The sequence below is a fragment of the Octodon degus genome, unplaced genomic scaffold, assembly GCF_000260255.1.
Source record: "Octodon degus isolate 3935 unplaced genomic scaffold, OctDeg1.0 scaffold00156, whole genome shotgun sequence".
Taxonomy (NCBI): Eukaryota; Metazoa; Chordata; class Mammalia; order Rodentia; family Octodontidae; genus Octodon; species Octodon degus.
In genome coordinates this window covers 5,499,111-5,525,647 of record NW_004524732.1, presented here as the reverse complement: position 1 = coordinate 5,525,647, position 26,537 = coordinate 5,499,111, and the positions used below count along the sequence as shown (strand labels likewise).

The 26,537-nt window shown below is 42.1% G+C and overlaps 1 protein-coding gene across 2 annotated transcripts; it reads left to right on the top strand.

Moving 5' to 3' along the window:
• Positions 1–49: 49 nt before the first annotated feature.
• Lrrc42 (leucine rich repeat containing 42) lies at positions 50–26,098 on the top strand. 2 transcript variants are annotated; one of them, XM_004642562.2, is made up of 8 exons: positions 50–270; positions 8,342–8,827; positions 15,629–15,760; positions 17,613–17,731; positions 18,951–19,039; positions 19,687–19,800; positions 23,542–23,626; positions 25,606–26,098. In XM_004642562.2, the coding sequence occupies exons 2-8, from the start codon at positions 8,355–8,357 to the stop codon at positions 25,878–25,880; spliced, it is 1,287 nt and encodes a 428-aa protein (XP_004642619.1). In that variant the 5' UTR covers positions 50–270; positions 8,342–8,354; the 3' UTR covers positions 25,881–26,098. The 2 variants fall into 2 exon arrangements, with proteins under 2 accessions (XP_004642619.1, XP_023558472.1); XM_023702704.1 differs by lacking the exon at positions 50–270 and adding an exon at positions 655–913.
• The last annotated feature ends 439 nt before the right edge of the window (positions 26,099–26,537 follow it).

Here is a 26,537-nt window from a genome sequence, read left to right as displayed (position 1 = left end):
CTGGGCCTCGCCCTCAAGCCGGCCCCGCCCCTCATGCCGGCCCCGCGCAAGCGCGCCTCCCCGGCCCAGCCCTCCCCTTGCCCCGCCGGTCCCGCGGTCCCACGGCGCCAGGTCGCCCCCCGACCCGTCCCTCCTGCCACCCTCTCGGTGTCCCACGCTGTCCAGCTTTGTGCCCGGGGTGCCGAGTCGCTTCCCATCAGCTGCGCGGCGGGAGTGGGTACCCGCTACCGAGGTGCCGCCTGCCGCTCGCTGCCCCAGGCAGGAGCACAGGTAGGTGGCGGCCGCGGGCAGGGCCGCTCGCGGAGCCAGGGGTGCTGGCGGGGGCGGGGGCGGGTTGTGAGGGAGGGTTGGGGGGAGGGGCGGGCCCTGAAGGACGAGTTGGGGGGTTGAGAGTGGGGGCGGGGTGCTGGGATGGGCCGCGGGGTGTGAGAGAATTGGGGTTCACCGCCAGGGTGGGTGCAGAGAACAGGTTAGCTCGGGTGGGGCAATTGAGAGGGACGCAGGATTGTACTGAGGAAAGGGGAAAGGGAATGGAATTGAGGGGTGCTTAGAGGAAAGGAATAGGGGAAGGGGTGGGGTCTTGGGGGCAGGGAATAAAAAAGTTGGAGCTGTGAGCTGTGAAGTTCGGAGACGGCCATGTAGGAAGGGGTTAAGAAGGTTGAGGACACAAGGAAAGGGCTGGAGGGATTGATTGGGTTCCTGGAGAGAAAAGCGACCGGGTGAGAGGGAGGGAAGAAAGGATGGTGCAGGCGAGAAGGGTGCGGGGTGGAATGGTGTGGGAATGGGGAGTAGGCAGGCCGAGAACTGAATAGGTCTGGCGACAGGGAGCCACACTTCAGAAGGCCACAAAAGGATTGGAAGGATATGAGGTCTGAGAGGAGGGGCTCGGAGAAGCTGGGAGTGGGTGAAAGAGGTGAGGATTTTCCCCGTAGGGGTTGGATTTTGTGTGAGAAGCTGGAGAGTTGGTGAGTGTTGCGATCTTGGAGAGCCTGGCTTGCTGGGGGGAAGGGCTGGAAAGTAGATATCTGGGTGTGATGTGATCCCAGGGAGCTTAGGGAAGGACCTTCTCCTGGCAGGACCCCGGGATCCTTAGGTGAGAAGGCAGGTGGGGAAGTACAAGTTACAAGGAAAAAAAAAAAAGGGAAAATTGAATAATGGCAGTGCCACAGAACAATGATGGTGGAACAATGATGGTGGATCGCTAGTTGGCTAAAGGTAGTTTCTCTTCAGGTTTTTATGTTAGAAATTTTCTTGAGAATACTACATTTTAAAATAAAACAAAGGTGTCTATGGCCTTGGGATGGAAGGTCAGGGCTTGAGGGATGTTTTTCTGGTGTATGAATGTGGCTAATTTCTGCTTTAGCAGAAAGCAGGGAGGAGGCCTCATTGTAACTCTGCCCTGGCTGTGTTCCCACCAGCTCTTTCCTCTCATGGCCAGTGTTTTTTATTTTCTCCCTATTCTCCTCCTCCTGACTTGAGCTGGAAGTAGTAGAGGGATCAGACAGGTGGGTGAGGTTAATTTTTAACATTTTTTTTAATCCTTAGTGCTGATGTCATATTTTTATTTTTAAGAAGAGCATCATGCAGTGGAAAACTCTTGAACTTTGGAGTAATTCAGCCCCAAGACTGCATTCTGGCTCTGCCACTTGCTACCTCTGTTCCTTAGTTATGTTACTGTAATTCTCTGAGCTGCTTCACCTATTAAATGGCAGCAATGACCTCGTAGGATTGATGGCTACATGTGAGATATATACCTAGCACAGTGCTTGGCAACTAGTATGTACTTAATAACTGGTAGCCATCACATCCGGAATTAACATGAGTCATTGCTGTGGCCTGCTATTCCTAGGGGACTGTAAACTTACTTTACTTACTAAAGTTAGATTTTTTTTTTTTTTTCTCTCCTTCAAATTAACCACAGAGTTACCTTTGGTTGTTTTGTTTTGAACTAGGGTCTTGCTGTGTACTTCAGGCTGGCTTTGAACTCACTGTACCCCAGGCTGGGCTTAAACTCCTGGTAATTGCCCTGTGTTAACTTAGCAAATGCAGGGATAATAGGCATGTGCCACTGCACACAGCTCAGCTCAGTTTTAACATTATTACCTTCCTTTTCTTCCTCTTGTGAGTTCTTGTGATTGATTGATTTTGAGACTGGGGCAGTTCAGCTGACCTTGAACTCATTTTGTAGCCTCCCTCACAAAGCTTCTGCCTCAGCCTCCGGAGTGCTGGGATTACAGGCATGCACCACCATGCCCAGCTTAGTTCATGTGATTTAAGTAAATCATGCTTGAAAGTCTAAAAGAGTATCACATTTCATTATTATCTTGTTTAGTTGTGTTATCTTACCTCCATTCAAAGTTGCAGAGAGCTGAGTTTTTAATGCAGTAAGATATTTTGTTTATTTGAAATGGTATGTTTTTGGGTCAGTCAGCTAGCAGAATATAAGTAGGTCTGGGGCAATAGCTCAGTGGAATAAGAATTCGATCCCAGGTACCACCAAAGGAAAAACAAAAAAATATGCAGTATTGTAATTTATTTTTTATTTTATTTTATTTATTTATTTATTTTTTTATTTTTTTGAACTCAAGACTGTGCTTTCCAGGCAAGAACTTATTCTACTGAGCTATCCCCCTGGCCCTGTAATATATTTTGTTTGACTTAGTAGGGTTTTTTGTTTGTTTGTTTGTTTTTTGTTTGTTTTTGTTTTTTGTTTTTTGGTGGTACAGGGGATTGAACTCAGGCCCTTGTGCTTGCCAGGCAAGCGCATATTCTACTGAACTATCTCCCTGGCCCAATATTTTGTTGATGTTGTAGGTTACAAAGGTGCAGTGACCTAGGAGACCCATCAGAATACGTGTTGATCTAATAGACGTCTAGCTAATGCAGATGTATCTACACTGGTGTTTTTTTGTTTTGTTTTTCCAGAATTGAGGATTGAACTCAGGCCCTTTCACTTGCCAGGGAAATGCTTATTCCTCTGAGCCATCTCCCTGCCCCCTACTTTTTTTTTAATGGTAATACTAGGGTTTGAATGCAGGGACTTTATACCAGTTTACATCCCTAACTAAACCTTTTTAAATTTTGTATTTTGAGACAATCTCACTAAGTTGTTCAGGCTGAGCTTGAACTTGTTTTCCTCTTGTCTCTTCCTCCCAGGGTGCTAAGAATGCAGGTAAGTACCATTATACCAGCTAGACATTGTTATCTTTGTACATACTTTTAATTTTCCAATTTTTATGAGGTTTTTTTTTGCCATGAACAGACCCTTTATGAAGTGGTGATATACATCTGTAATCCCAGCACTTAGCATGCTGAGTTACAAGGATTGCTGTGAGTTCCAGGCTAGCTTGGGTCACACACAGCATTCAAAACCAGCCTCAATTACATAGTGAGACCCTGTCTCAAAACAAAAACCAACAAAAAAACCTAGGCCCTTTCTCATCAGGAGCAGTTTATAATAGGCCACCATGTGTAATAGAACTAAGCAGAGTCAAGTAGAAATGATCTGTGCAGTTTGTCTTACCTTTACAGTTCTTAACTTTCTAAGATTAAAACATTAATTTAATTCTCAGAGCATTTTATAGTACCCACAAACTCCCATGAAGTACTTTATTGGGAGAATGCAGCTTATATACACAGTTAGTAATGGAAATCAGAGGTCACCAGGATTCCCTGAGCCAAGGTCAGTTTGTCAAATATAGCAGAAGAGAGACCTTGGGCTGTTGTCTGGACTAATAATGTGTCTGATTTTTAGGAACTAGTAAACTTTTTTAATTATTTAGAAATAGAAATAGGGCTGGGGAGATGGCTCAGAGGAATAAGCACTTCCCTGGCAAGCACAATGGCCTGAGTTCAGTCCCCAGTTCTGCCAAAAAAAAAAAAAAAAAGAGAGCGAGAAATGGCATTTGATGAATAATGTAAAGAAAAAATATAGTTATCACAGCCCTTTTTTGAAAATGATTCCCAGCAGCTGAAACTGCCCAGATTTTGGACAGGGATCAGCATCCATACTCTGGTCCCAAGCTGCTTGTGCCCTCTGCTGGATAGGATCATACTTTCAGTGTTTTCCTTGGATATGGTCATCTATCCGTTGATCCACCCAGCTATCTGTCCGTCTGTCCATCTGTTTTACTTTAAAGCCTGTGGAGCATCATTACTGAGGTTGAGGATAAGGAACAGTGCAGGCCCCACTTCATTGTTGAGGGCACTCATGTATGCTGATTTATTGTATGATGTGATCTTCCATAGAATTTGCCTCCTATTCAAATCAGGTCATTTCTTTCTAGAGCCATGCCTCTGTCTACTTTCTGATCTGCAGATAGAGTTGGTTCTAAATAGGCAAGCACAAGGGTAAAGACTAAAGGACAGTGCTTATTCTCCACATCGGGATTAAGGTCTGTGATACTACAGGGACCAGATGCTCACCCCTCCAGGAAAGGGAGCTTAGAGTGATGAGACATCTCCTTAGCATCTGGCACTGAGTGCTGGCAGGAGAACAGTGTGGGTTACAAGAGCTGGCACTGTGATGGGATTTTTTTTCTCTTTTTAGTTGTTCAGTTTTTTTCCTGGTAGTACCAGTAGCAATATACTCTTATCGTCTGCTCTGCTTCTACCACCTGCAGAAGGGGCTAGCAAGTGGGGGAGGAGCCTGCAGCTGTTGCCTGCAAAGAGGCTCCTAGCAACGGTGTCAGCAGGCCCTGCAACTCCAAGCATTAAATCTTCCCATAGAGGTCTCACCCTTGATCTCATTCAGTTCACTGAGTATCTTGAGTGCTTACTCAGCACTGGGCCCTGTTAGGCCTGGGAAAGAAATGAATCAAGGGCCTCACTTTCAGAGGGTTTAGAATTCTGGACACAGTCATAAGTGAATAGAAAGTACATGATGGGGGCCGGGGAGATGGCTCAGTAGGATAAGCGCTTGACTGGCAAACGCAAGGATCTGAGTTCAATCCCCAGTTCCGCCAAAGAAAAAAAAGAAAAGAAAGTACATGATGCTGAGTATTGTGTAGAAGGAGAAATGGGGTACTCAGTGAAACCAGCCAAGTGTGGACCAGTGCAGGGCTAGGGAAGGAGGGTAGCAGTGAATAAATGTTAGTGATGAGGAGTTAGCTAGGTCAGGGAGGCAGACAAGGGTGCTCTGGCCAAAAGGAACAGTGCAGGCCCAGTATGGTGGGACAAGAGTGTGTGTGCAACTCCCCCAGTCTTGGAGAATGGCCACAGAACCAAGTCAAGGGTGAGGCCAGACCCTCTTTTTCCTGTGCCTTAAACAGTTATCTTTGGGAGAAACATAGACAGTACTGATTCCCAGACACAGGACGTTGTTTCATCTCCAGAGACTTAAGCTGTTTGATCACTGACTTGTTTGTTGACACTTAAGGCTTCAGGGCCATATTAAGACTCTGTCTTGATGCAAAATCAGCTGAATTTGTTCACTCTAAAAGTCAGTCAGGCTGGGCATGGTGGCACATGCCTATCCTTCCAGCACTCAGGAGGCTGAGGCAAGAGGAGTGCTGTGAGTTTGAGACCAACATGGGCTACATAAGCGACTTTCATGCCAGCCTGAATACATACTGAGACTCTGTTTCAAAAAAAAGAAGGGTCAATCAAAGTGTTTTAGGAATAATATTGAATCTATAATATATTGAAGTTTTCTTTTTTCCCTTTAAATTTATGTAGAAATGAAAATAAAATAGTCATTATTTAATTTAATACTACAACTTCTTGTATATTTTGAAATGTTAGGAAAGCTTGTATTCGTTCCATTTAGTTCTTGGGTTGCAGAAATGCCCAACTGTTTTTTATTGTTTGTTTGTGTTTTTTGTTTTCGGATTTGCCTCAAAATTATCCCAACAGGACCTTAATAGGTGTGATACCTTCAAGGGGTAGAATAGTTTTTATTTAGCTCTTGTGATGAGGCCTTTATTTGTATATTTTTTAAAAAATCCTTTGCTTGTGGGCCAGCCAAATAGTGGATTAAAGCACCTGCAAGCAGGTGCAGGGGCCAGGGGTTTGATTCCTGGGCCTGCCGTGCTGGCCCCACCCCTGGGGCGCCCTGAGAGGGCAATTGAAACTGGGCATGGTGATACTTGTAATCCCAGCTCTTGGGAGGCTGTAAACAGGTGGATCACTACGAGTCTGATATAGTAATGAGACTCTGAACACCCTGTAGACCCTTCCCTAAAAAAAAAAATACAAAAAAAAAAAAAAAATCCTTTGCTTGTAGTTTATATAAAGTTTAGCAAATGAGTGAATTTTCAATGTATAGTTGCCTACTCAGGGACTGTAACCTGTGAGGGCACTGTGTTATGGAGTCTGTATGAATTAAACATGGCCCCTGCTCCCAGGGGCTTCAGAGGTAGGAGGCTGGCCCAGAACAAATGAGCAGCATAACAAAAAAGTATATGGAAGCCAGGCATGGTGTCACATGCTTGTAATCTTAGCGCAGGAGGCTGGCTGATACAGGAGGATTGCTGTGTTTGAGGCCAACCTGGGCTATATAGTGTACCTAAGTTCAAGGCCTGTCTGAACTACACAGCAAGACCTCATCTTTTTTTTTTTTTTTTTTTTTTGGAACTGGGGATTGAACTCAGGCCCCTGTGCTTGCCAGGGAAGTGCTTATTCCACTAAGCCATCTCTCTGGCCCTCACAAGACCCCATCTTTTAGAAAAAAAAAAAAGCGTGAGGAAGGTACCAAGCTAGGGAGTTCTTTCTAGTGTGTTTTTTTTTTTTTTTTTTTTTTTTTTTTTTCCCTGTATGTAAGTTGTTCTGTTTTGTTTTTTGAGACAGTCTACCTTTGTAATTCAGGCTGGCCTTGAACTCACTGTGCAGCACAGGCTGGCTTTGAACTCACAGCAGTCCTTGTAAGTGCCGGAATTATAAGCATACACCGCCATGTACAGCTCTGGCTGTATTTTTTTTTTTTTTTTCATTTATGTATTTCATACAGGGTCTTACTACCCAGCTTGTAGTAAAACTATTCATAGTGATCCTTCTGTTTTCAGCCTCCCCAGCGCTGGGATTATAGGCATGCATTATCATGCCCCCAGACTCAGTCCCCAGCTCATTGTGCCCTGGGGGCGGGGCCAGTGCGGCATGCAGCACTGGGAATCAAACCCTGGTCCCTGCACTTGCCAAAACAGGTGCTTAATCTACTGAGCTATCTTGCCAGCCCTATAGCTGTATTTTTAAATAAAATGAAAGTTTTATTTTTATTTTTGTATTTTAGGACAGGTTCTACAGGGTTTCACTGTGTAGATTGGAGTTATAGTGATCTGCCTGTTTTCAGCCTCCCGAGTGCTGGGATTACAGGCTCTTGCCACCATACCCAGTCTCAATTGCCCCCTCAGTGCGCCCCAGGGGCAGGGCCAGCACAGCAGGCCTAAGGATGGAACTCCCAGCCCCTGTGTTTGCCTAAGGTGCTTTAATCCACTGAGCTATTTGGCCAGCCCATGAAAGTTTTAAATTTCTGCAGTTTTAGCAGTTTCATAATGCTCCATGAAGTGAATAATTTTTTGTGGGTATTTTGTTTTGTTTTGTGCTATTTTTTTGTACCAGGGGTTGAACTCAGGACCTTGTACTTGCCAGGGCAGGCGCTTATGCTGCTGAGCTATCTTCCTGGCCCAGAAGTGGATAATTTTTATAGTAACACTCCAATTTGTTGGACTTTCAGGTTGTTTCCAGTTATTTTGCTAATATAAACTATACTGCCATGAAATTACTTGTAAAAGAACTGTCACATCTATGATAACTTCAGGGTACATTTTATAAATGAAGTTTGAACAATAAATGCATCACAAGATAACAAAAGGCTGGAAAGGGGCATTCCATCAGGCCGGCCAGCTAGCTCAGTGGACTGAAGCACCTGCTTAGGCAGAGTGCAGCAGCCAAGGTTAGATACCTGGCATGCCATGCCTAGGCACACGGAGACTAGGCGTGGTGGTGCACACCTGTAATCCCAGGGGTTGGGAGGCTGAAAACGAGAATCACTATGAGTCTGATCTATGTAGTGAGACCCTACAGACCCTGTACCAAACACATTTAAAAAAAGAAGAAAGGGGCCGGGGAGATGGCTCAGTGGAATAAGCGCTTCCCTGGCAAGCACAAGGGCCTGAGCTCAATCCCCGGTTCCACCAAAAAAAAAAGTAAAAAAATAAAAGAAGAAGAAGGGGCATTCCAGGTAGAGTCAGGTAGCCTCAGGTTCCCACATTCACGGGCATAGCTTCCTCCACTCTGACCTCAGGCTGCCCAGTAGGCTTGTAAAGCTTCAGGCCCAGCGCATTGAAGTCTCAAGTTCTAAATGGCATTTTAATTGGATCTGCTTCCATGTGTCTTGCTTTCACAGTCACAACGACAGGATGTCGTACTACCTCAACTCAGAACAGCATCTGGACCCGGGCCCCATCTATGTGAGGGAGAACAGGCAGTTGCACATGGTCAACCTGGCCCGTGGTGGCGTCAGGAGCAGCTTAAAGAGACCAAGTCCTTTCAGACTGTTTCCCAAAGGCTTTTCGGTGGAGCTTTGCATGAACAGGGAAGATGACACCGCACAGAAAGAAAAGACCGATCACTTCATCTTCACATACACCCGGGAGGGAAATCTCCGCTACTCTGCCAAATCCCTCTTCAGCCTCGTCCTGGGCTTCATCTCTGACAATGTGGATCACATTGATTCCCTCATCGGCTTTCCTGAGCAGATTGCTGAAAAGCTCTTCTCTGCTGCTGAAGCCAGACAGAAATTCACACAGCCAGGTGCAGGGCTGCGGGCTTTGCAGAAGTTCACGGAGGCCTATGGAAATCTGGTGCTCTGTTCCCTGTGCTTGCGGAACAGGTGAGAGTTCTCCTTAGGAGCTCAAACATTTTAAGAGTTGTTTATTCTGTTGAGCTCTGGGAGTTTGAGACCTGTCCCTATCAAATAATATAGTACTTCAATTTGGAACTTCCTAATATAGAGTAGTAGGACGTTTTAGGAAATACCAACTTTAGTACCTGCTCATTTCCTACACTATAGTTAGATTTCTTTTGAAAATACTTTATGAAGACTAGCTGATTGCTGTACCTCCACTAGTGGGTAGGAAAAACTTTGCAGCCAGCTTTCCTAATAAGAGAAATCAGAGAAAACCACATGTGAGGTGGGTGTGGTGGCACACATTTGTAACCCTAACATCCAGGAAGCTAAATTCAGGGTGTACTTGGGCCATATAGCAAGACCCTGTCTTAAAAAAAAAGGTGTGGGAGAAAACATTTAATCTATTATATCTAAATTTTTCTTGGTGTGCTTTTGAGGGTATGAAGATGAATAGCCAGAATTCTTGGCCCTGTTTCAGATGTGCTTGTTTTCTTGTTCATTTTTGAGACAAGGTCAAGCTGGCTGACTACATAGTGATGATCCTCCTGTCTTAGGCTGTAGGGTGCTGGAATTACAGGTGTGCACCACCATGCTTCAGTTTTTCTTTTTCTTTTTTCTTTTTTTTTTTTTTTTTTTTTTTTGAGGTACTAGGGATTGAACTCAGGACCCTGGGCTTGCCAGGAAAGCACTTATTCTGCTGAGCTATCTCCCCGGCCCCTTTTCTTTCTTTTCTTTTTTTCTTTTTTTTGAGACAGGTCTTGCTGTGTAGTTCAGGCTGGCCTTGAACACACTATGTAGCCTAGGCTGGTCTCAAACTCACAGCAATCCTGCCTTAGCCTCCTGAATGCTGGGGCTACAGGCAAGTGCTGGGATTACAAGTGTCCATTTTAAGATTAGTAGATATTTACTGTTAGATACAAAAGTGACCTAGAAAGACCAGAGTGTTATAGTCACTCTGTGTAACTAGAATTTCACATACCCAAAAGTTGAAAAATTCTCTAATAAAGTAGGTGTTTTTTCTTGTAATTTGCTTTTGCTTATATGCTTTTTTGTATTCAGAATTTTTATTCTACTGTTATGTAAAGACACATTCAGGCGGGGCATGGAGGCATACACCTGTAGTGAGTGAGTAGTGGTCGAGTTCAAAGCCAGACTGAGGTACATAGTGAGACCCTGTCTCAAAAAAGGGCAATCAGTCAATCAAAAAGACCACCACAAACAATTCAAACAGAATCATGGAGAGGTTTAAAGCCTCCCAAGGGCTGGCCAATAGCTCAGTGGATTAAAGCACCTGTAAGCAAGTGCAGGGGCTGGGGCCGGGGCTGGGGGTTTGATCCCTAGGCCTGCCATGCCGGGCCCTGCCCCTGGGGTATGCTGTGCTGGCAATTAAGACTGGGTGTGGTGACATGTACCCATAATCCCAGCTCTTGGGAGGCTGTAAACAGGCATATCACTACGAGTCCAATCTAGTAGTGAGACCCTGAACACCCTGTAGACCCTTCCCTGAAATACAATAAACAAAGCCTCCCTCCTGCCTCATCTTCTCTTTCCAAAGGTAACACTAGAACCTCTTTTCAGTCGTTGCAGAGGTATTCTCTTCATTTACATGCTTTGTTACACAAGTAATTGCATACACTGATAGACACCTTGCCTTCTTTACATCACTTGAAAATCATTCATTGTAAATATTGGAGACTTTTAAAATAGATCTATAGTGTACCATCACTTAATCTTTGTGTAATTAGAAACTGTAAAAGAAAGGCAGCTTATAGATGCATAGTCAATAGGACCAGTGAAATGAAATCATATAAAAAGTATGTAATAAAAGCCATACCAGGAAATATAAGCTAAATGCGTATACTCTGTGTGTGTGTGTGTGTGTGTGTGTGTGTGTGTGTATTTAATTGGTCTATATAAGCCAAATATTGTACTTTTTTTTTTTTTAATATTTATTTATTTACTTATTTATTTAGTGTGTGGCCAGCTCAGCCCACCAGGGGGCGGGCGGGCCAGCATGTGGTGCTGGGGGATTGAACCGAGGTCTCTGTGCTTTGCTTGAGCTTAGCTTGTTCTAAGTAGGTGCTTTAGACCACTGAGCCATCTCACCAGCCCCCCCTTTTTTTTTTTAAAGGCATAAATATATGTTGAAAGGAACAGAACCTGAGATTCATAGTTAGGAAATCTCTACCTGCTGTGGTCTTGGTCTTGGCAGGACGTGGATTGCCACCAGTGAGAAGAAAAATTACTTTGCCTCAGTGAAGGCATACTGTATTTCATCGTAGCTCCCATTAAATGCACATTTTGCTCCTTTTTTAAAATTTTGTTATGTTCCTCATAGAAAAATGACAATTGGAAAAAATAGCATTATACAAGTATACCTTGTTTTAAAGTTATTTTGTAAAAGTATATACTCTTTGCGAAATATATATGTAACTATAATGTGTAAAAATTCTTAATCCTACCATGGTAATCATTTCCAAATATGTTTCTCATGCTTTTTTTTTTTTTTTTTTTTTTTTTTTTTCAGATAGTGGGTTTCTTATTCATGAGCATGTGCACACACTCCAGTACATCAAACACTTTTATTTTTGTCTTTGAGACAGGGTCTGGCTATGCTGTTCAGGCTGGCCTTGAGCTCACTGTGTAGCCTACGCTGGTTTCAAAACTCGCACTGAGGGCTAAGGAAATGGCTCAGTGGAATAAGCGCTTCTCTGGCAAGCGCAAGGGCCTGAGTTCAGTCCCCCGGTTCCACAAAAAAAAAAACCAAAACTCTCAATGATCCTCCTGCCTCAGCCTCCCAACCTCGGAATTACAGGCATGTGCCATCATACCCAGCCTCTTATGTATTTGAAAACACTGTTTATTAAAAAAAAGAAGAAAAGTAAAGTAAGAAAACATTGTCCATGCATTTGTTCCCATGGTCAGGTTGATCATATTGTGATAAAACTAGCACTTCATTCATGTTGGATGAGCATATATATCCTCATTAGGGTAGCATTTCTGGAAAGTAGCTTGGTGACGTATAGTAAGAGTCTTAGCTAGGTGTGGTGACACTTGCCAGTAATCCAGGACTCAGGAGGCTACAGCAGGAGGGTGGCTGCAAGTTAAGGCCAGTCTTGCCTACATAGTGAGTTCAAGGCTAACCTGGCTACACAGGGAGACCCTGTCTCAAAACAAACAACCAAAAAAAGAAACCTGTTGCAGTCTCCAATTATAATAGGAAATGAGAACAAAGGTTTTTGTGTATCAGCGCTCATTGTAACACTATTGATATAGTCACGAAATGTCTATAGAGAATTTGTTAATATAAAATTCGTTATAAAATTTGTTAAGATAATATTTTAGGATCATTTAAAATGTTTAATAAGATGATAATAATATGGGGGCTGGTGAGATGGCTCAGTGGTCTAAAGCACCTACCTAGAACAAGCTAAGCAAAGCACAGGGACCGCCGTTCAATCCCCCAGCACCACATGCCAGCCAGCCCCGCCCCCTGGTGGGCTGAGCTGGCCACACACACACACACACACACACACACACAATTAAAAAATAAATAAATAAATAAATAATTTTTTAAAAAAAGATGATAATAATATGATAAATGGAAAAAGAACAGTATATACTGTGAAATCCAGTTACTTTTTTTTGGCGGAACCAGGGATTGAACGCAGGCCCTTGCGCTTGCCAGGCAAGCACTTATTCTACTGAGCTGTCTCCACAGCCCCCAGTTTTTTTTTTTTTTTTTGCGTGTGTTTATGTGTGTGTGCTGTACTGTTACCACTGAGCTGTGCTTGCAGCCCCAGTTTTGTTTTTACTTTTTATATATTTATTACATATATAAAGCAAAAAAAGAACCCAAAATGTAGTCTAGACCATGGGATTGCAATTAATTTTTTTTATACTTTTCTATATTTAATACTTTTCCCTCCAGTAAGCATGTATTATTTTTATTTTGTAGTACTGAGGATTGAGCCGAGTACCTTCACAAGGAGCTATATCCCCAGCCGTTTTTTTAAGATAGGGTCTCACTTTTGCCTGGGCTGACCTCCAACTTAACAACCTTTTGCCTCAGCCTCTCAGGTATCATAGACATGTGCTTATGCTGAGCAGAAATGTATTGATTACATTTATTATCAGAAAGTATAGGGAACATTTTTAACATAATCTTTTGGATCATATTTTATTGCGGGAATTTCAGACTTCACTATCTCCTTGAGATATGAGTGGGTTTTTTAATTGTGATCAAAAAATCTTTTTTCTTCTTTTGATTCCTCAGAGGAAACTAAAAGGCAGGCGGTTCGGGGTTATATTTGCAATCCAGGGCTATAGCTGTAGCAACATAGTTTTACCAGCACAAAAGGGGGTCAGATCATAAGGAGTGAGTTTGAGAAGATAATTGAAAATAAGATAAGCACTTGCTCTCTTGGGTTAGGTCACAAAGATGTCTGCCAAAAGGAGAAGCAGCCGGTGTCTTTGCAGCTGGCTTCCAACCCCTCAGAATTCTCTTCTCTGGTTGAAAGCTCAGTGGTTTTTAATTCCACTGGTGGTCACAGGGAAGCACCAGGGATTTCCTTAAAATGTCACCTTGTATTACTGAATAATAATAGGATTTAATGAGAACCTTTGATATGTCTTCCCCCCCCCCCACCAGTGTTTGAATTCAGGACCTTACGCTTGCCAGGCAGGTGCTTATTCTACTGAGCTATGTCCCTGGCTTGTCATGTGTTTTTTAAATACTGTTTCTGTTTTTCTTAATTTGGAAAAGGAGTAAGCCTCATTTTCTAGGTGCAGAAATTGAAGCTCAGAAAGCTTAATATGACTTTCTCACAATCACACAAGTAATTAGGGCTGTTAGAATCTAAAAACTCAGGTGTCTGGCAGTAAAATATGTCGGCTTTTTCTATTGCCTCTCCACCATAATGTTTTGATCCTTTCCAGATCAAAGGCTAGTTGGAAGACTAGTTGTAAACAACAGCCTGGAGCTCTGTGATTGAAAGGTAGATGACAGCAACTTTATTTACAGTGCAGTTAAAATAAGGCCAAGTAAATAAAGCTCATTTGTGTATCCAGTGGAGCAGTATGGGGTTCTGCAGTTGGGGTTTCAGGAGTTCAAGCAGTCTGTACCTAGCAGTCAGGCCAGTGATCATTCGAGTACTGTACGTCTAATTTTTTTTTGTACATCTAATTTTGGTTGGGTGTAAGAAGAAAAATGCTTCTTGCCCTCTGATTCTATTCTGTCTGGCAGTTATGATCCTTCTGACAGGAGAGACATGAACCTTTTTTGTTTGTTTTGGGGATTTTACTTGAGACAGTATCTCGTTAAGTAGTACAGGCTGGTCTTTAGCTCACAGTGATCCTCCTACCTCAGCCTCCCAAGTGCTAGGATTAACAGATGTGTGCTACCACACTGAGAGCTCTTTTTTTTTTTTTTGAGACAAGGTCACACTAATCCACGCTAATCTTGAGTTTGGTCCTGTTCCACTGTGCCCAGTGAAAAATGAACTCTTAGTATATCTTCCATCCTGCTGTGGAAACTTTCAACACTTTGAGAGCAAAGAGCAGAGACAGCCATCCTCTTATCACAAAGCCAGTTCCCTAGTTTCAGAATCTTCTCTTCCCTGGTTCTTGTACCTTAATTTCTCCCATCTTACTCACTAAGCTTATCTGAAATAGGTGGAAAACTGCAAGGTGGACAGGTCCTGGCTGGCTGTGGGATGCTGTTGCAGTCTCCCTTTTCTTTCCAGAGGCTTCCTTCACACATCCTGGGAACAGCCTGGTAATTACAGCAATGTAATCAGGTTGCTGGTGGCTTCTCACATTAGCCGCTTGGATGAGTGTCACCCTTGCATGCTTTTGTATGAAGTTAACAGGATAACAAGTCCAGTGAAGTGAATAGGTGCTCAAGCTTGTGTTTGAGTGCAAAAGATAAAGTAAGATCTGCCAGATATCTTAGTACTCTATGGGGAATATGCAGATTCGACCCACAGTTCTTGGTCTTTTTTAGTTTTCAGATCAGATCACTAGAAATTGCACCTTACATGAAAAGTAACTTTTTTAATTTCATGTACTTATTCATTCTTTTTGAGATGGGTCTAGCTATGCAACCCAAGCTGGCCTTGAACTCGTGGCGGTATTCCTCTCAGCCTCTTGAGTGCTTGGAATTACAGGTGTGTGCCACCACATCCAGCTGAAAGGCAACTTTAGAAGAGTAATAAAGTGAATATCCTGCAGTTTTAAATTCTCTAATAAAGGTCCTAATGCTAATGCCAAACTCTGTTAACTAAGTAGATGTTTTCTCTTGTGATTTGTTTTATGTGCAGTGTTTATCTCACCATCATGTGCAAAGACTTTCAAGGTATATACTAATTAAAAAATATAGGCTGTGCCAGACAGTCACCAGTGAAGTCTGCCTATTACATAGTATGTGGGATGATGGAATGCTGACTGTGGCACAAAGACACAAATTAAACTTTTATACTTAAAGAAGGAAAAGGCGTGTAATCTCAACACTTAGGAGGCTGAGGCAGGAGGATCACTGCAAGTTCATCACCGGCATGGGCTTTCTAGTGAGTTCAGGGCCAGCCTCAACTACATATATAATGAGACCCTGTCTCTAAAAAGCCCAAAACAGGGGCCGGGGAGATGGCTCAGTGGAATAAGCGCTTCCCTGGCAAGCACAAGGACCTGAGTTCAATCCCTGGTTCCGCAAAAAAAAAAAAAGCCCAAAACATAAAAACAAAAGAAGGAAAAGAAAAGCTGTTCATTGTTCTTCCTGTACCGCAGATACCTGGTGATTTCAGAGAAGCTTGAGGAGATTAAGTCTTTCCGAGAGCTGAGCCGTCTGGATCTTTCCTGTTGCAAGCTCGGAGATGAGCATGAACTCCTAGGACATCTCACCAGTGAGGCCCTGTCCAGGTACTGTCCTGCTGTCACTTGTCGATGAGTTATTGTCCTTTTTTCAAAGCATGTTCTAATGAGATCATCTTCCACAATGTGAATTCTTCTTGTCCCATTTTGTTTGCTAAAGGCTGTACTTTCAGGAATCATTTTTTTTTTAAATAATTAATGCTTTGCATATTGTTTTTTTTTTAATTTAATTTTATTTATTTGTGTGTGTGTGTGTGTGTGGCCAGCTCAGCCCACCAGGGGGCGGGGCTGACTGGCATGTGGTGCTGGGGGATTGAACCGTGGTCCCTGTGCTTTGCTAAGCTTGTTCTAAGTAGGTGCTTTAGACCACTGAGCCATCTCACCAGCCCAGGGATCATTTTTATAGTATGTTACCATTTTATTTGCTAATTTATTTTTCTAAAATGTTTTCTATCTTCATTTTGGTATAAATTGGAAACTCTTAGGATAGTCACTTGTTTCTTCAAAACACCTTTATTTCAACATATAGTACTCAAATCTACCTGGTCAGAATCTTTTCCCCTTTATTCATTCCTAATTTATTCTAGTAAAAGATGAAAAATCATACCATTTCTCACAGTGATGACTGTGTGCTATTTTAGCTATCACTGAACTATATATTATATTATATAGAAATTATAAAGAAATGAACTATTTTTATTAGTGTCATTTGCAATATAGATAGTTACATTTGTTTGAGGGAGTACTAACTCCCCAACATGTGTATCTGGTATATGTATATATTAGCTCTTAATCATTTTTTGCTCCCTCCCTGTCCTCTCTCCTCCCAGAAAATGAACTATTTTATTTTATTATTATTTTATTTATTTTTTTAAGGTATTTGGTTGTTGCAGGGTCTCACTACACAGCTTGGACTTGTGATCCTCCTGCTTTTAGCCTCCCCAGTGCTGGGATTACAGGTGTGGGCCACCATGCCTGGATTCAGTGGCTGGCTCAGCGTGCCTGGGGGCAAGGCCGGTGTGGCATGTGGTGCTGGCAATCAAACCCTGGTCCCTGCACTTGCCTAAGCAGTAACTTAGTCTGCTGAGCTATCTTGTTGGCGTAAAAATGAACTGTTGAAGACAACCAATTAAGTTATTTTATTTCTTTCTTTCTTTCTTTTTTTTTTGGCGGAACCAGGGATTGAACTCAGACTCTTGCGTTTGCCAGGCAAGCGCTTATTCTACTGAGCCATCTCCCGGCCCCAAATTAAGTTATTTTCAAAAGCCATAATTTAAAGCAATGGTCGAGTTTATGAACTGTCAGGTAATCTCAGATTGCTCAGCCTAGTTGGCAAAGCAGAGGCCAGATCCTGTCTGTGTTCATCAACACCCAGAAAGTTCATGCACCTGCACCTGACTTGCTGCAGGGCACCTGACCTTGATGCACCAATCTCAAGGTAGCTGGATGAACTGGGTTATGAATACTACTTAACAAACTGAGTCTGAAAATCTAGACTCCTGAAGCTGGTTGGAATGAGAGGATTGCTTTACAAAGGGAATTCTCAAAAGAGTTCTTTAGCAGGCTTTCCTGACCTATTTAGAATGCATTTAGTTATCACATAATGTATCCATAAAGCTGCTTTTGTGTTAAACATGGTATATTTATCCTCCTAATGGACCCCCTGTTTACTTCATTACCTTATTTCTGTGGTCCCCTCTGCCACTGAAATTAGTACTATAGGACACTTTGATCTGTAGATTACCTGCCCTCCAGAACTGAAATGGTTCTAAAAGAGCTTTTATTTTGTTCAGTGAGTGGGTGTGAAATAACAGCAATACAAGGTATTTTATACTTAAAATATTACAAAGCATGTTCTTAAATTCTTTAAGTTATTTATTTGTGAACTTTGTTCCCTTAGTGTAACTCAACTTCACCTGAAGGATAATTGTTTATCTGATGCTGGGGTGCGGAAAATGACAGCACCAGTTCGTGTGATGAAAAAAGGCCTTGAGAACCTAACACTGTTAGACTTATCTTGTAAGTTTTATGAGCAGTTCTGATTATTGTTAAGAGAATGTCTTCAGTGATTATGTAGTTCTTCTTTGTTTTAGACTGTTGAAGGAAACCTGGCCCTCCAAGGTGCAGTAGCAGTCTAGTGACAGAGCAGGGCTAAGTCCAAAGGCTCTGACTCTTGGCCCAGTACCTCAGCTTGTTGCCTCTTCCATTCGGCAGAGAAAGCCCTTACAGATCATCCATGCCACTCACTGTGTGCACGCAGGGCAATTTGCTTGCTTGCTTGTTTGCCTGCTTGCCTGCCTTCCTTGCCTTCCTTCGCAGCTTTCTTTCCCATTCGTGGTATACATAAAGGACATCTGGCTGTTTTTTCAAATCTCTGATGTACAGTGTCTGCCATACTATGCTGAGTCCTTTTTTGGTCAGTATTTACCTAATGAAAAACTGGATTAATCCACACTTATTATGCAGAACTAACCAGATACGGACTTCAGTGGTAGGAAATCAACAGATTGTTTTAGCATTTGGCATCTGTTGACCCTATGGCAGGACACTGTGGTACCAGAAAACAAAAAAGAAAAGTCAGGGGTGTGTCATCACAGGGTCTTCTTGCTCTGCCACTTCTGTTGCTGTTTAACGCTCTGAGCCATATAAATGGCTGTGATGAATGCCACGCCATGTATCCCAAGGAGGTAAATTGTTGGACTTTATTATCTTTTGGTGTCGCTACTGTGCCAGGCACATAGCTTACATACGAGAGGACAGCTTTGAATGCCACACTCTGATTTGAGAAGATGATAAATAAACAACATCTCTGGAAAAAATACAAGGTAGGGTAGTAACAGCTTTGTTAGCTAAGCACCATTGAAAATTTTCTTTTAGTAAGAAAATTTTTTTACCTTAGAGGTACAATGCCTCTGAATAAACATGATGGATCATCTTAATAGAGGTTTGTGTATGCCATTTCCATATGGATTGAAAGTAAACCCTTTGGGATAACTGTCTGATTTATAGACTTTTCTGTTCATCCCAGCCCTTCTGTAGTTAAGGCTATGAATGAGCTTCAGGATCACGTAGTATGATTGCTTCATGTTACAAATAGAAAAAATAAGACCCCTAGATTTAGTTTACTCTGAAAAGTTTGCCTACTCAGTATTTTGCCTGCATGTTTTTTCTGAGCTTATAATTGGCATTTTAGCAGCAGTTATATTGTAATGAAATGCTGCTTTATTTTGACATCTAGGTAACCCTGATATCACAGATGCAGGAATTGGATACCTCTTTTCTTTTAGAAAACTAAACCATTTAGATATCTCTGGAACGGGACTCAAGGTAGGACTTGTAGTTTCTTTCATTTTTCTAAATGTATTTCATTTATTTATTTAGGTTTTATTGAGACAAGGTCTCACTATGTAGCTCAGGCTGGGGTTGCCAGACAGCCTTGAAGTTATAGCAGTCCTTCTGCCTCCGTCTCTGAAGTACTGGGATTGCAGAACTACATCCAGCTCTCTTTGCAATTTGGTATTTTGCTTGAGCTAGTTGGTGTTCAGAAAGGGCTGGTAATTTATTTTATTTATTTATTTTTTGGGTACAGTGGGCTTTCTTGATGGTGTGTAAGGGCAGCAAGCCAGGGATCCTGAGGCCCCTCCCCTTCTAGGGGGCCTGGGATGGAAGCTGTGAGAGGGAGATTCTCAGTGTCGGGGCTGAGTAGGGCAGTGACTTCTACAGCGTGGCCTCTCTGTCCCTCTGGTCTCGCTGGGCAGTAGTGGTGGGGGGCACTTACTCTTTGGAGGCCTTGTGGACCATGAGGTCCACCATCCTGATGCTGTAGCTGGACTCATTGTCATACCAGGAAATGAGCTTCACAAAGTGGTCATTCAGGGCTACGCCAAGGGCTGGTAATTTATTTTTTTGCTATTGAGCATAAGAAAGAATCAATCGAATGTGTTCACATTTCTGTTGTTTCTTTCCTTCTTTAGGATATCAAAACTGTCAAGCACAAACTTCAGATTCACATAGGCCTTGTTCATTCCAAAGTGCCTTTGAAGGAATTTGATCATGGTAACTGCAAGACAGAGGGCTGGGCTGACCAGGTACTCCAGATTTTTGTCCCCTACAATTAAAATGGCTTTTCATTTTAATTCCAAATGTGTTATCTAGCATATCAAACAAATAGCGATCGTCTTTGTATTCCTCGGCTGAATGGTCCTTCTCTTCATATCAAATCAGACACACTAATGCACCATGACTCACCAACCCATGAAGTTAATGTTGGAAGCCAAGCCTCATAACTTATTCTCTGATCACTAGATTGGGGCCTTTCTTCGCTGGACCTGGGAGAAAATGCCACTTTACAAACAACACAAAAAATAAATGCATTCTGGCTTAATATATACAAACTGGTGTGGCCCTGATAAGGATTCAGAGTTGACTCCTCCATGCCACAAACACTGGCAGTTATTCCATCATCTGTGTTCTGGGCAAGGGCCCCTATACCACTACTTCCCAGTGTCTCCCACCTCACCTACAGGGAGGTGATGCTCCACCAGGCAGTCGTGTAGATGCATCATCTCCACTGCATTCCAGCACCCAGGAGAGGGATCCAGGACAGAATGGTTTGATGGTTGCTCTAGGTGTCTACTAGGAAATAGTGATTAAAAGTGTCGAGAGGGAAGGCCACTAATGACAGCAAGCTGGATTATCTTGTACTGCCCTTCTTAGCTACTTTCTAATCTCCTATTTAAGCCTGTGCTTTAACCATGTATAATAAACCCAGTCAGAGCAAGCCTCCAGGCCACTTGGAGCAGGCGTGGGGTGGTCATCACAGACCTCATGCAGGTCAGTGGCGGGTGGTATGGTGGTGACGGCACAGGCTGTGGCTCAGACTCAGGCTTGGGATTCTGACTCAACAACCTAAGTCATATGACCAAAGGCAATTTTTATTGTTTGTTTTTTCATCCCTGAAATGTAGAAAGTAGGACTTTTCTTACAGAACTTGAAAGGATCAAGTAAAACACCCACTGGCCTGAAAGTAAGTTGATAAGGCTGGTTGGTGCCCTTCCTGTCATCTAACCTCAGTGGGACCCCTTAAGTTTGGTGGCATTGCTTTGCATTATCACTTGTTCGTGCCTATTAAAACTTCTTCTTGGGACTTGCCAGCGCAAACCCAATCAGGCCACGGTTCAGTCCCCTGCTCCACATGCCACACCATTAAGGCAGCCTGAGCCAGCCAAAAAAAAAAAAAATCCTCGGGGCCAGGGAGATGGCTTAGTGGAATAAGCACTTCCTTGACAAGCGCAAGGGCCTGAGTTCAATCCCCGGTTCCACCAAAAAAAAAAAAAAAAAAAAAAATCCTCAACTTTAAGGGCCTGCCAAATAGCTCAGCAGATTAAAGCGCCTGCAAGCAGGCGCAGGGGCCAGGGGTTAAACCCTAGGCCTGCCATGGTGGCGCGTGCCTGTAATCCTAGCTCTTGGGAGGCTGTAAACAGGAGAATCACTATGAGTCCAGTCTAGTAGTGAGACCCTGAACACCCTATGGATCCTTCCCTAAAATACAGAAAAAAAATTTTTTAAAAACTGATTCCCTCTGGTCTCAGTGGATGATGAAGAGAATGAGCCCATCTGATTGGGTTCTACTTCCTTATCTATCTCTGGCTGAAAAGTTTTTCCACTTTAACAGTGGTGTATTTATCTCCTAGTTAACAAGAACAGGTATGCCACTTTATTTCAGTAACAGGTTCCTTTTTTCCTTTCCCCTTTTAAAAAAAAAATTCTATGCCCAAAGGTCTCCAGCTTCTGCTCTGACACTTCTTTTTTTTTTTTTTTTTTTAATGGAACTGGGGATTGAACTCAGGCCCTTGCACTTTCCAGGCAAGCACTTATTCTATTGAGTCATCTCCCTGGCCCCATGGTACATCTTAATAATTGTTTTCCCCTACCTCTGTTCTGTGACTTGAGTGTCACACTCTGATGGCTGTTTTATTTCGGCTGTTTTATTTCATTGTATGAACTGTCGCCCTTCCCCAATGTAGCTCTGTACTATTTGCTTGGTTTTTAAAGATGAGGTCTTTCTATAGTCTAGGCTGGTCTTGAACTCCTTGTGTAGCCCTGCTTGCCTCAAACTCATGGTGATCTTCTGCCTCAGCCTCTTGGCATAGTTGGACTACATATTATAACCTTTCATTATTTCTTGTTCTTACCTCTCCAACTGACCACCTACTCAGTCCCTAGGTAAGTTCTTGCACCTTAGTTCTGGCCTCCACTGTTCTACTGGAGGTTTTCTCGGAAGGTGGCAGGCAACCTCATTCTTCACATGCTGTAGCAGTTCTGTAGATGTGATATAAAATTGTATGCCTTATGATTTTTCTCTCTGCTAATTCTTCCTTCTCTTTTATACTCTGACACCCTGATGATAGATTTTCTCAGGGATTTAACTGTCTGTGCAAGGATAACAGTGCCCTCTTAGAGACACTACATTCATTCCCAAATATTATCCATAGATTTTCCTGGCATCTCAATTTCAGTTTGTTTGGAACTAAACTTATTTTCTTCTTCCCCATTCCAATTACCCCCTCCCTTCCATGTGACTTCATGCCCAGCTGGTTTTTATTTTGAGGCAGAGTTTGCTTACATTGGTTATGCTGGGCTAAACTTGGCTTAGCCTCCCTAATAACTGAGATTATAGGTACATGGTCCCAAATAGCTCTTAACTGGCATTTTTATTCTTACTAGCACATCAACAGATTCAGTTGATTTTTCCTGTTGTTATACCTAGGAAGTACCTCCAAATTTTGGAGTCTACAAGTCATGTCTACCAAGTGCTTTCTGTACCAGACTGTGCTAAATACATTGTGCATATTCCTTAACCCCGTCACAGCTCTGTAGAACATGTCCTCTTATTAATCCCTATTTTTCAGGTAAAGAAATTGAAGTTTGGAAATTAAATCTCTTGCGAGGGTCTCCTGGCTAGTGAGTGGCGCAGCCAACTCTAGAATTTATTCTCAGACTGCACTGTGCCCTGAAAATGTTTTTCTTGGCTGTCTTTATGATTGTTTCATTACATATTAGAAATGGTAAATGCAACATTATTGTTGTTCATGGTAAATTAAAATGAACATCTACTTTTCTTTTATTTATTTTGTGCTCAAGTATCCAAAAAAATTCATAGTAGCTTATAACAGAAATGCATCTTTATAACAATTAAAACTGATCATGAAGTCTCATGAAAATAGGAAAAAGTGAGCATTTTATACACATGAATGTTTCAGTTATAGTTTGTGTATCTTAAAGCACAAGAGGTTTCTGGGAATATGTGTAAAGGATTATGGGTAGGGTTTTAAATTTTAATACTATATTTTCATAATATACAACCTATTTCTAGCTTGAAATAAGGATGGGAGTAGACAAAGTTGACTTTGTAGACTTGGCCTGAGTCTTACAGATATGTACATCCAAATGTTTGTTTTCTGATACAACTCTTGCATGAGAACAGAAAATCCAGACTTGACTTGGTTCTTGGTTTTGTTTTGTTTTGTTTTGTATTGTTTTGTTTTGTTTTGGTTTGTTTTGGTTTGTTTTGGTTTGTTTTGGTTTGGGTTTTTTTTTTGTGTGTGTGTGTGTGTGGAACCTGAGATTGAACTCAGGCCCTTGTGCTTGCCAGGCAAGCACTTATTCTGCGGAGCTATCTCCCTGGCCCTGGTTTTTGTTTTTAATTACTAAGTATCCAAAGTAGTGTTTACTGCAGGGATTTGTGTTTGTGTAAAAGGAGGAGAAAAGCTTAAGAATAAAAGTTTAAAACTTCATTTGAATTTACATCTTTCTACATAACCTTTTAGGTTGTTCTGCAGTGGGATCGATTGATTGTGGAAGCCTTGAAGCCATCAAGTGTCTCGGAACCTCAAATGACACCTCAATACTTCTGTGAGAAGTTCTCTTTTCTTTAGGGTTTTTTGCCCCTGGGCTTTAGTATCCTTAAAGTAATCAGCCTGTCTTCTCTCAGTGATAAAATTATGGTAGTGGGGCCGGGGAGATAGCTTATTGGAATAAGTGCTTCCCTGGCAAGCGCAAGGGCCTGAGTTCAATTCCCGGTTCCAAAAAAAAAAAAAAAAAAAAAAATTATGGCAATATTGGCTTATTCATGATCACTAGGACTATTATTTCTGTAATCCCAGACTAGGAAGACAGAAGCCAAAGGATCACTGGAAGTTTGAGGCCAGCCTAGGCTACATAATGAGACCCTGTTGCAAAAAATAAACAGCAAAGACTAGTACTCCATACATAGCTTAAGAATTAAGTTCACATTTAGCTTTGATACCAGCACCAGGAAATTAGCTTTTTATAATTTATAGCCTATCTTGTTCTAAGATTTGTGGTAGTACAACATACAACATAGTATAGTGTGTTTCAGAAGACTTCAAAAAAATCAAGTGTAACGAAAAAGTGGAAACAGGGTTGGAAATACAGCTCAATGACAGGTGCATGCTGGAGATCCTGGGGTGGGGGGGACGACAACCCACATGTCCACCAACAGATAAATAAAATACAAGAAAAGGGGATTTTGTTAAGATTGTGTGTCAAAAAATCTGACTGTTGTGTGAAGTTTCCAGAATAGTCAGATGAACAGTAAAAGTAGTCAGGATCTAGGGAGAGGAGAGAATATTTAGCTACTGAGTAGTAGTATTTACTACTATTTAACCGCTACAAAGTTTCAGTTTTGTGAGATACAAAGGTTTGGAGGTAGATGGTGGTGGTGATTGCACCCTGTGGATGTGCTTAATCCCACTGAACTGTACACTTAAACATAGTTAAGATGATACATTTTATGTTTACATATTTTATCATAATTTTATTTGGTTTTGTTTTTATTTTATTTTTTTGTATTTAGTGCAGGGTCTACAGGGTCTCACTATGTAGATCAGACTCATAGTCATTCTCCTGTTTTCGGCCTCCCAAGCGCTGGGATTACAGGCCACACCATCACGTGCAGTCTCAATTGCTGCATGCCCCAGGGGCGGGGCTGGCAGGGGTTGCTGGGGATCAAACCCCAGCTGTTGCATTCTGCCTAAGCAGGCGCTTTAGTCCACTGAACTGTCTGGCTAGCTTGTTTTTATTATTATCATCATTTAATACATGTTTGCAGAACATAATGATCACATTTATTGCGGGGATTTTACCATAGTTTTGAAGAAAAGGAATAAGGTGGCAAAATCAAAGTGAAAGAAATATAAAGGTGGCAAAATAAAAATTCAGGGCATACCTGAAGATACAAAGTATAGCCATATTTTTGCCTCCATATCACCCTTATAAAATAGGTTTTTATATTATAATGTATCATCTTAACTATATTTAAGTGTACAGTTCAGTGGCATTAAGCACATCCACACAGTGCAATCGTCACCACCATCTACGTCCAAACCTTTTTATCTCACAAAACTGAAACTTTGTAGTGGTACTCAGTAGCTAAAAAACTAAATCTCAGACAAGTCACTTGCCCATGCTCATTTATCAGAATCCCACGTGCAGGGCTGGTGAGATGGCTCAGTGGTCTAAAGCACCTACTTAGAACAAGCTAAGCTAAGCAAAGCCCAGGGACCACGGTTCAATCCCCCAGCACCACATGCCAGCCAGCCCCGCCCCCTGGTGGGCTGAGCTGGCCACACACACACACAAAATAAATAAATAAATAAATATTAAAAAATAAATAAATAAAATTTAAAAAAAAAAGAATCCCACGTGCAGCCTTACCTTCTTCAGTGTGCACTGACATACATGCTACTATTACCAACACGCAACAAAATATTTTGGCTCCAGTACTCGTGTGCAGGCCTTCCTGCTTCCCCTTGGGCCCTCTGTAGCCTTCGCATGCTGGCTTAGTAATGTCACACCTGTCACTATTCTAGATCCGAATCAAGCACTGGTGGGAGCCTCGAGGATGTGTGCCCTGGCAGACACCCACATGAACTCTTCTGGGAAACTCCAGTTCTATAAAGAGAAAGCCCTGGACTACCATGGGCCATTGTTAAAACATGAAGCGTCCTCCAACCCAGAGTCAAAGAAGAACAAGAAGCGAACTTTTGAGGAGTCAGAGCAGGAACAGAATAATTCTTCACAGGCTTCAAAGCAGAAGTATGTATGTCTTGCTGTGGAAGATTGGGACTTACTAAACTCCTACTGACTGGCAGATACAAGTTGCTTTTCTACGTTCAACTCTAGCGTGTAAAGAGGGGACTAATAATTTAGGTTTTATTTGAATTTACCTATGACTAGCGTAGTAAGCAGATATTTCTACTTTTGTGGTGGGGAGGGGAATACTATGGAAGTATGTAATAATTTCTAATGTATATTTTCAATACACAGTAATTTTTTCAAATAAACCTTTTTGCTGTCCTTAAATTCTGCTTCTGGATTGTAGACTACAGCCATAGAAAATACCACTTTAGGGATGGAAGACCATGGGAACTAACAAGGCAGCTTTGCTTGATTTGTTACACTATGTTTGACACAGCTACTAGCATGTATGCAATGGTGCCTCTGTTAATATAATTTGTTTTATGATTTGGGGAACATTGTGTTTGTGCAGGGAAGATGGCCATGATCAGGTTTGTCACCCAAGGCAGAGTTTGTGAACAGAAGCAGATTTTTGCCAAATGCTTTTGTTAACAAACAAATTTGTTTGCAAACAGAAGCATTCTTGAACTGAGGTATTGCTGGATATGAACAAAGCTACCATTTTTTGAATGCCTGCTGTGTGTCATGTCTTGTCCTCACAACTGAATTTAGGAGCTAGCCCTAACTTAAGAGTTTAGACAAGTCACTTAGCCTCAAGTAAAGA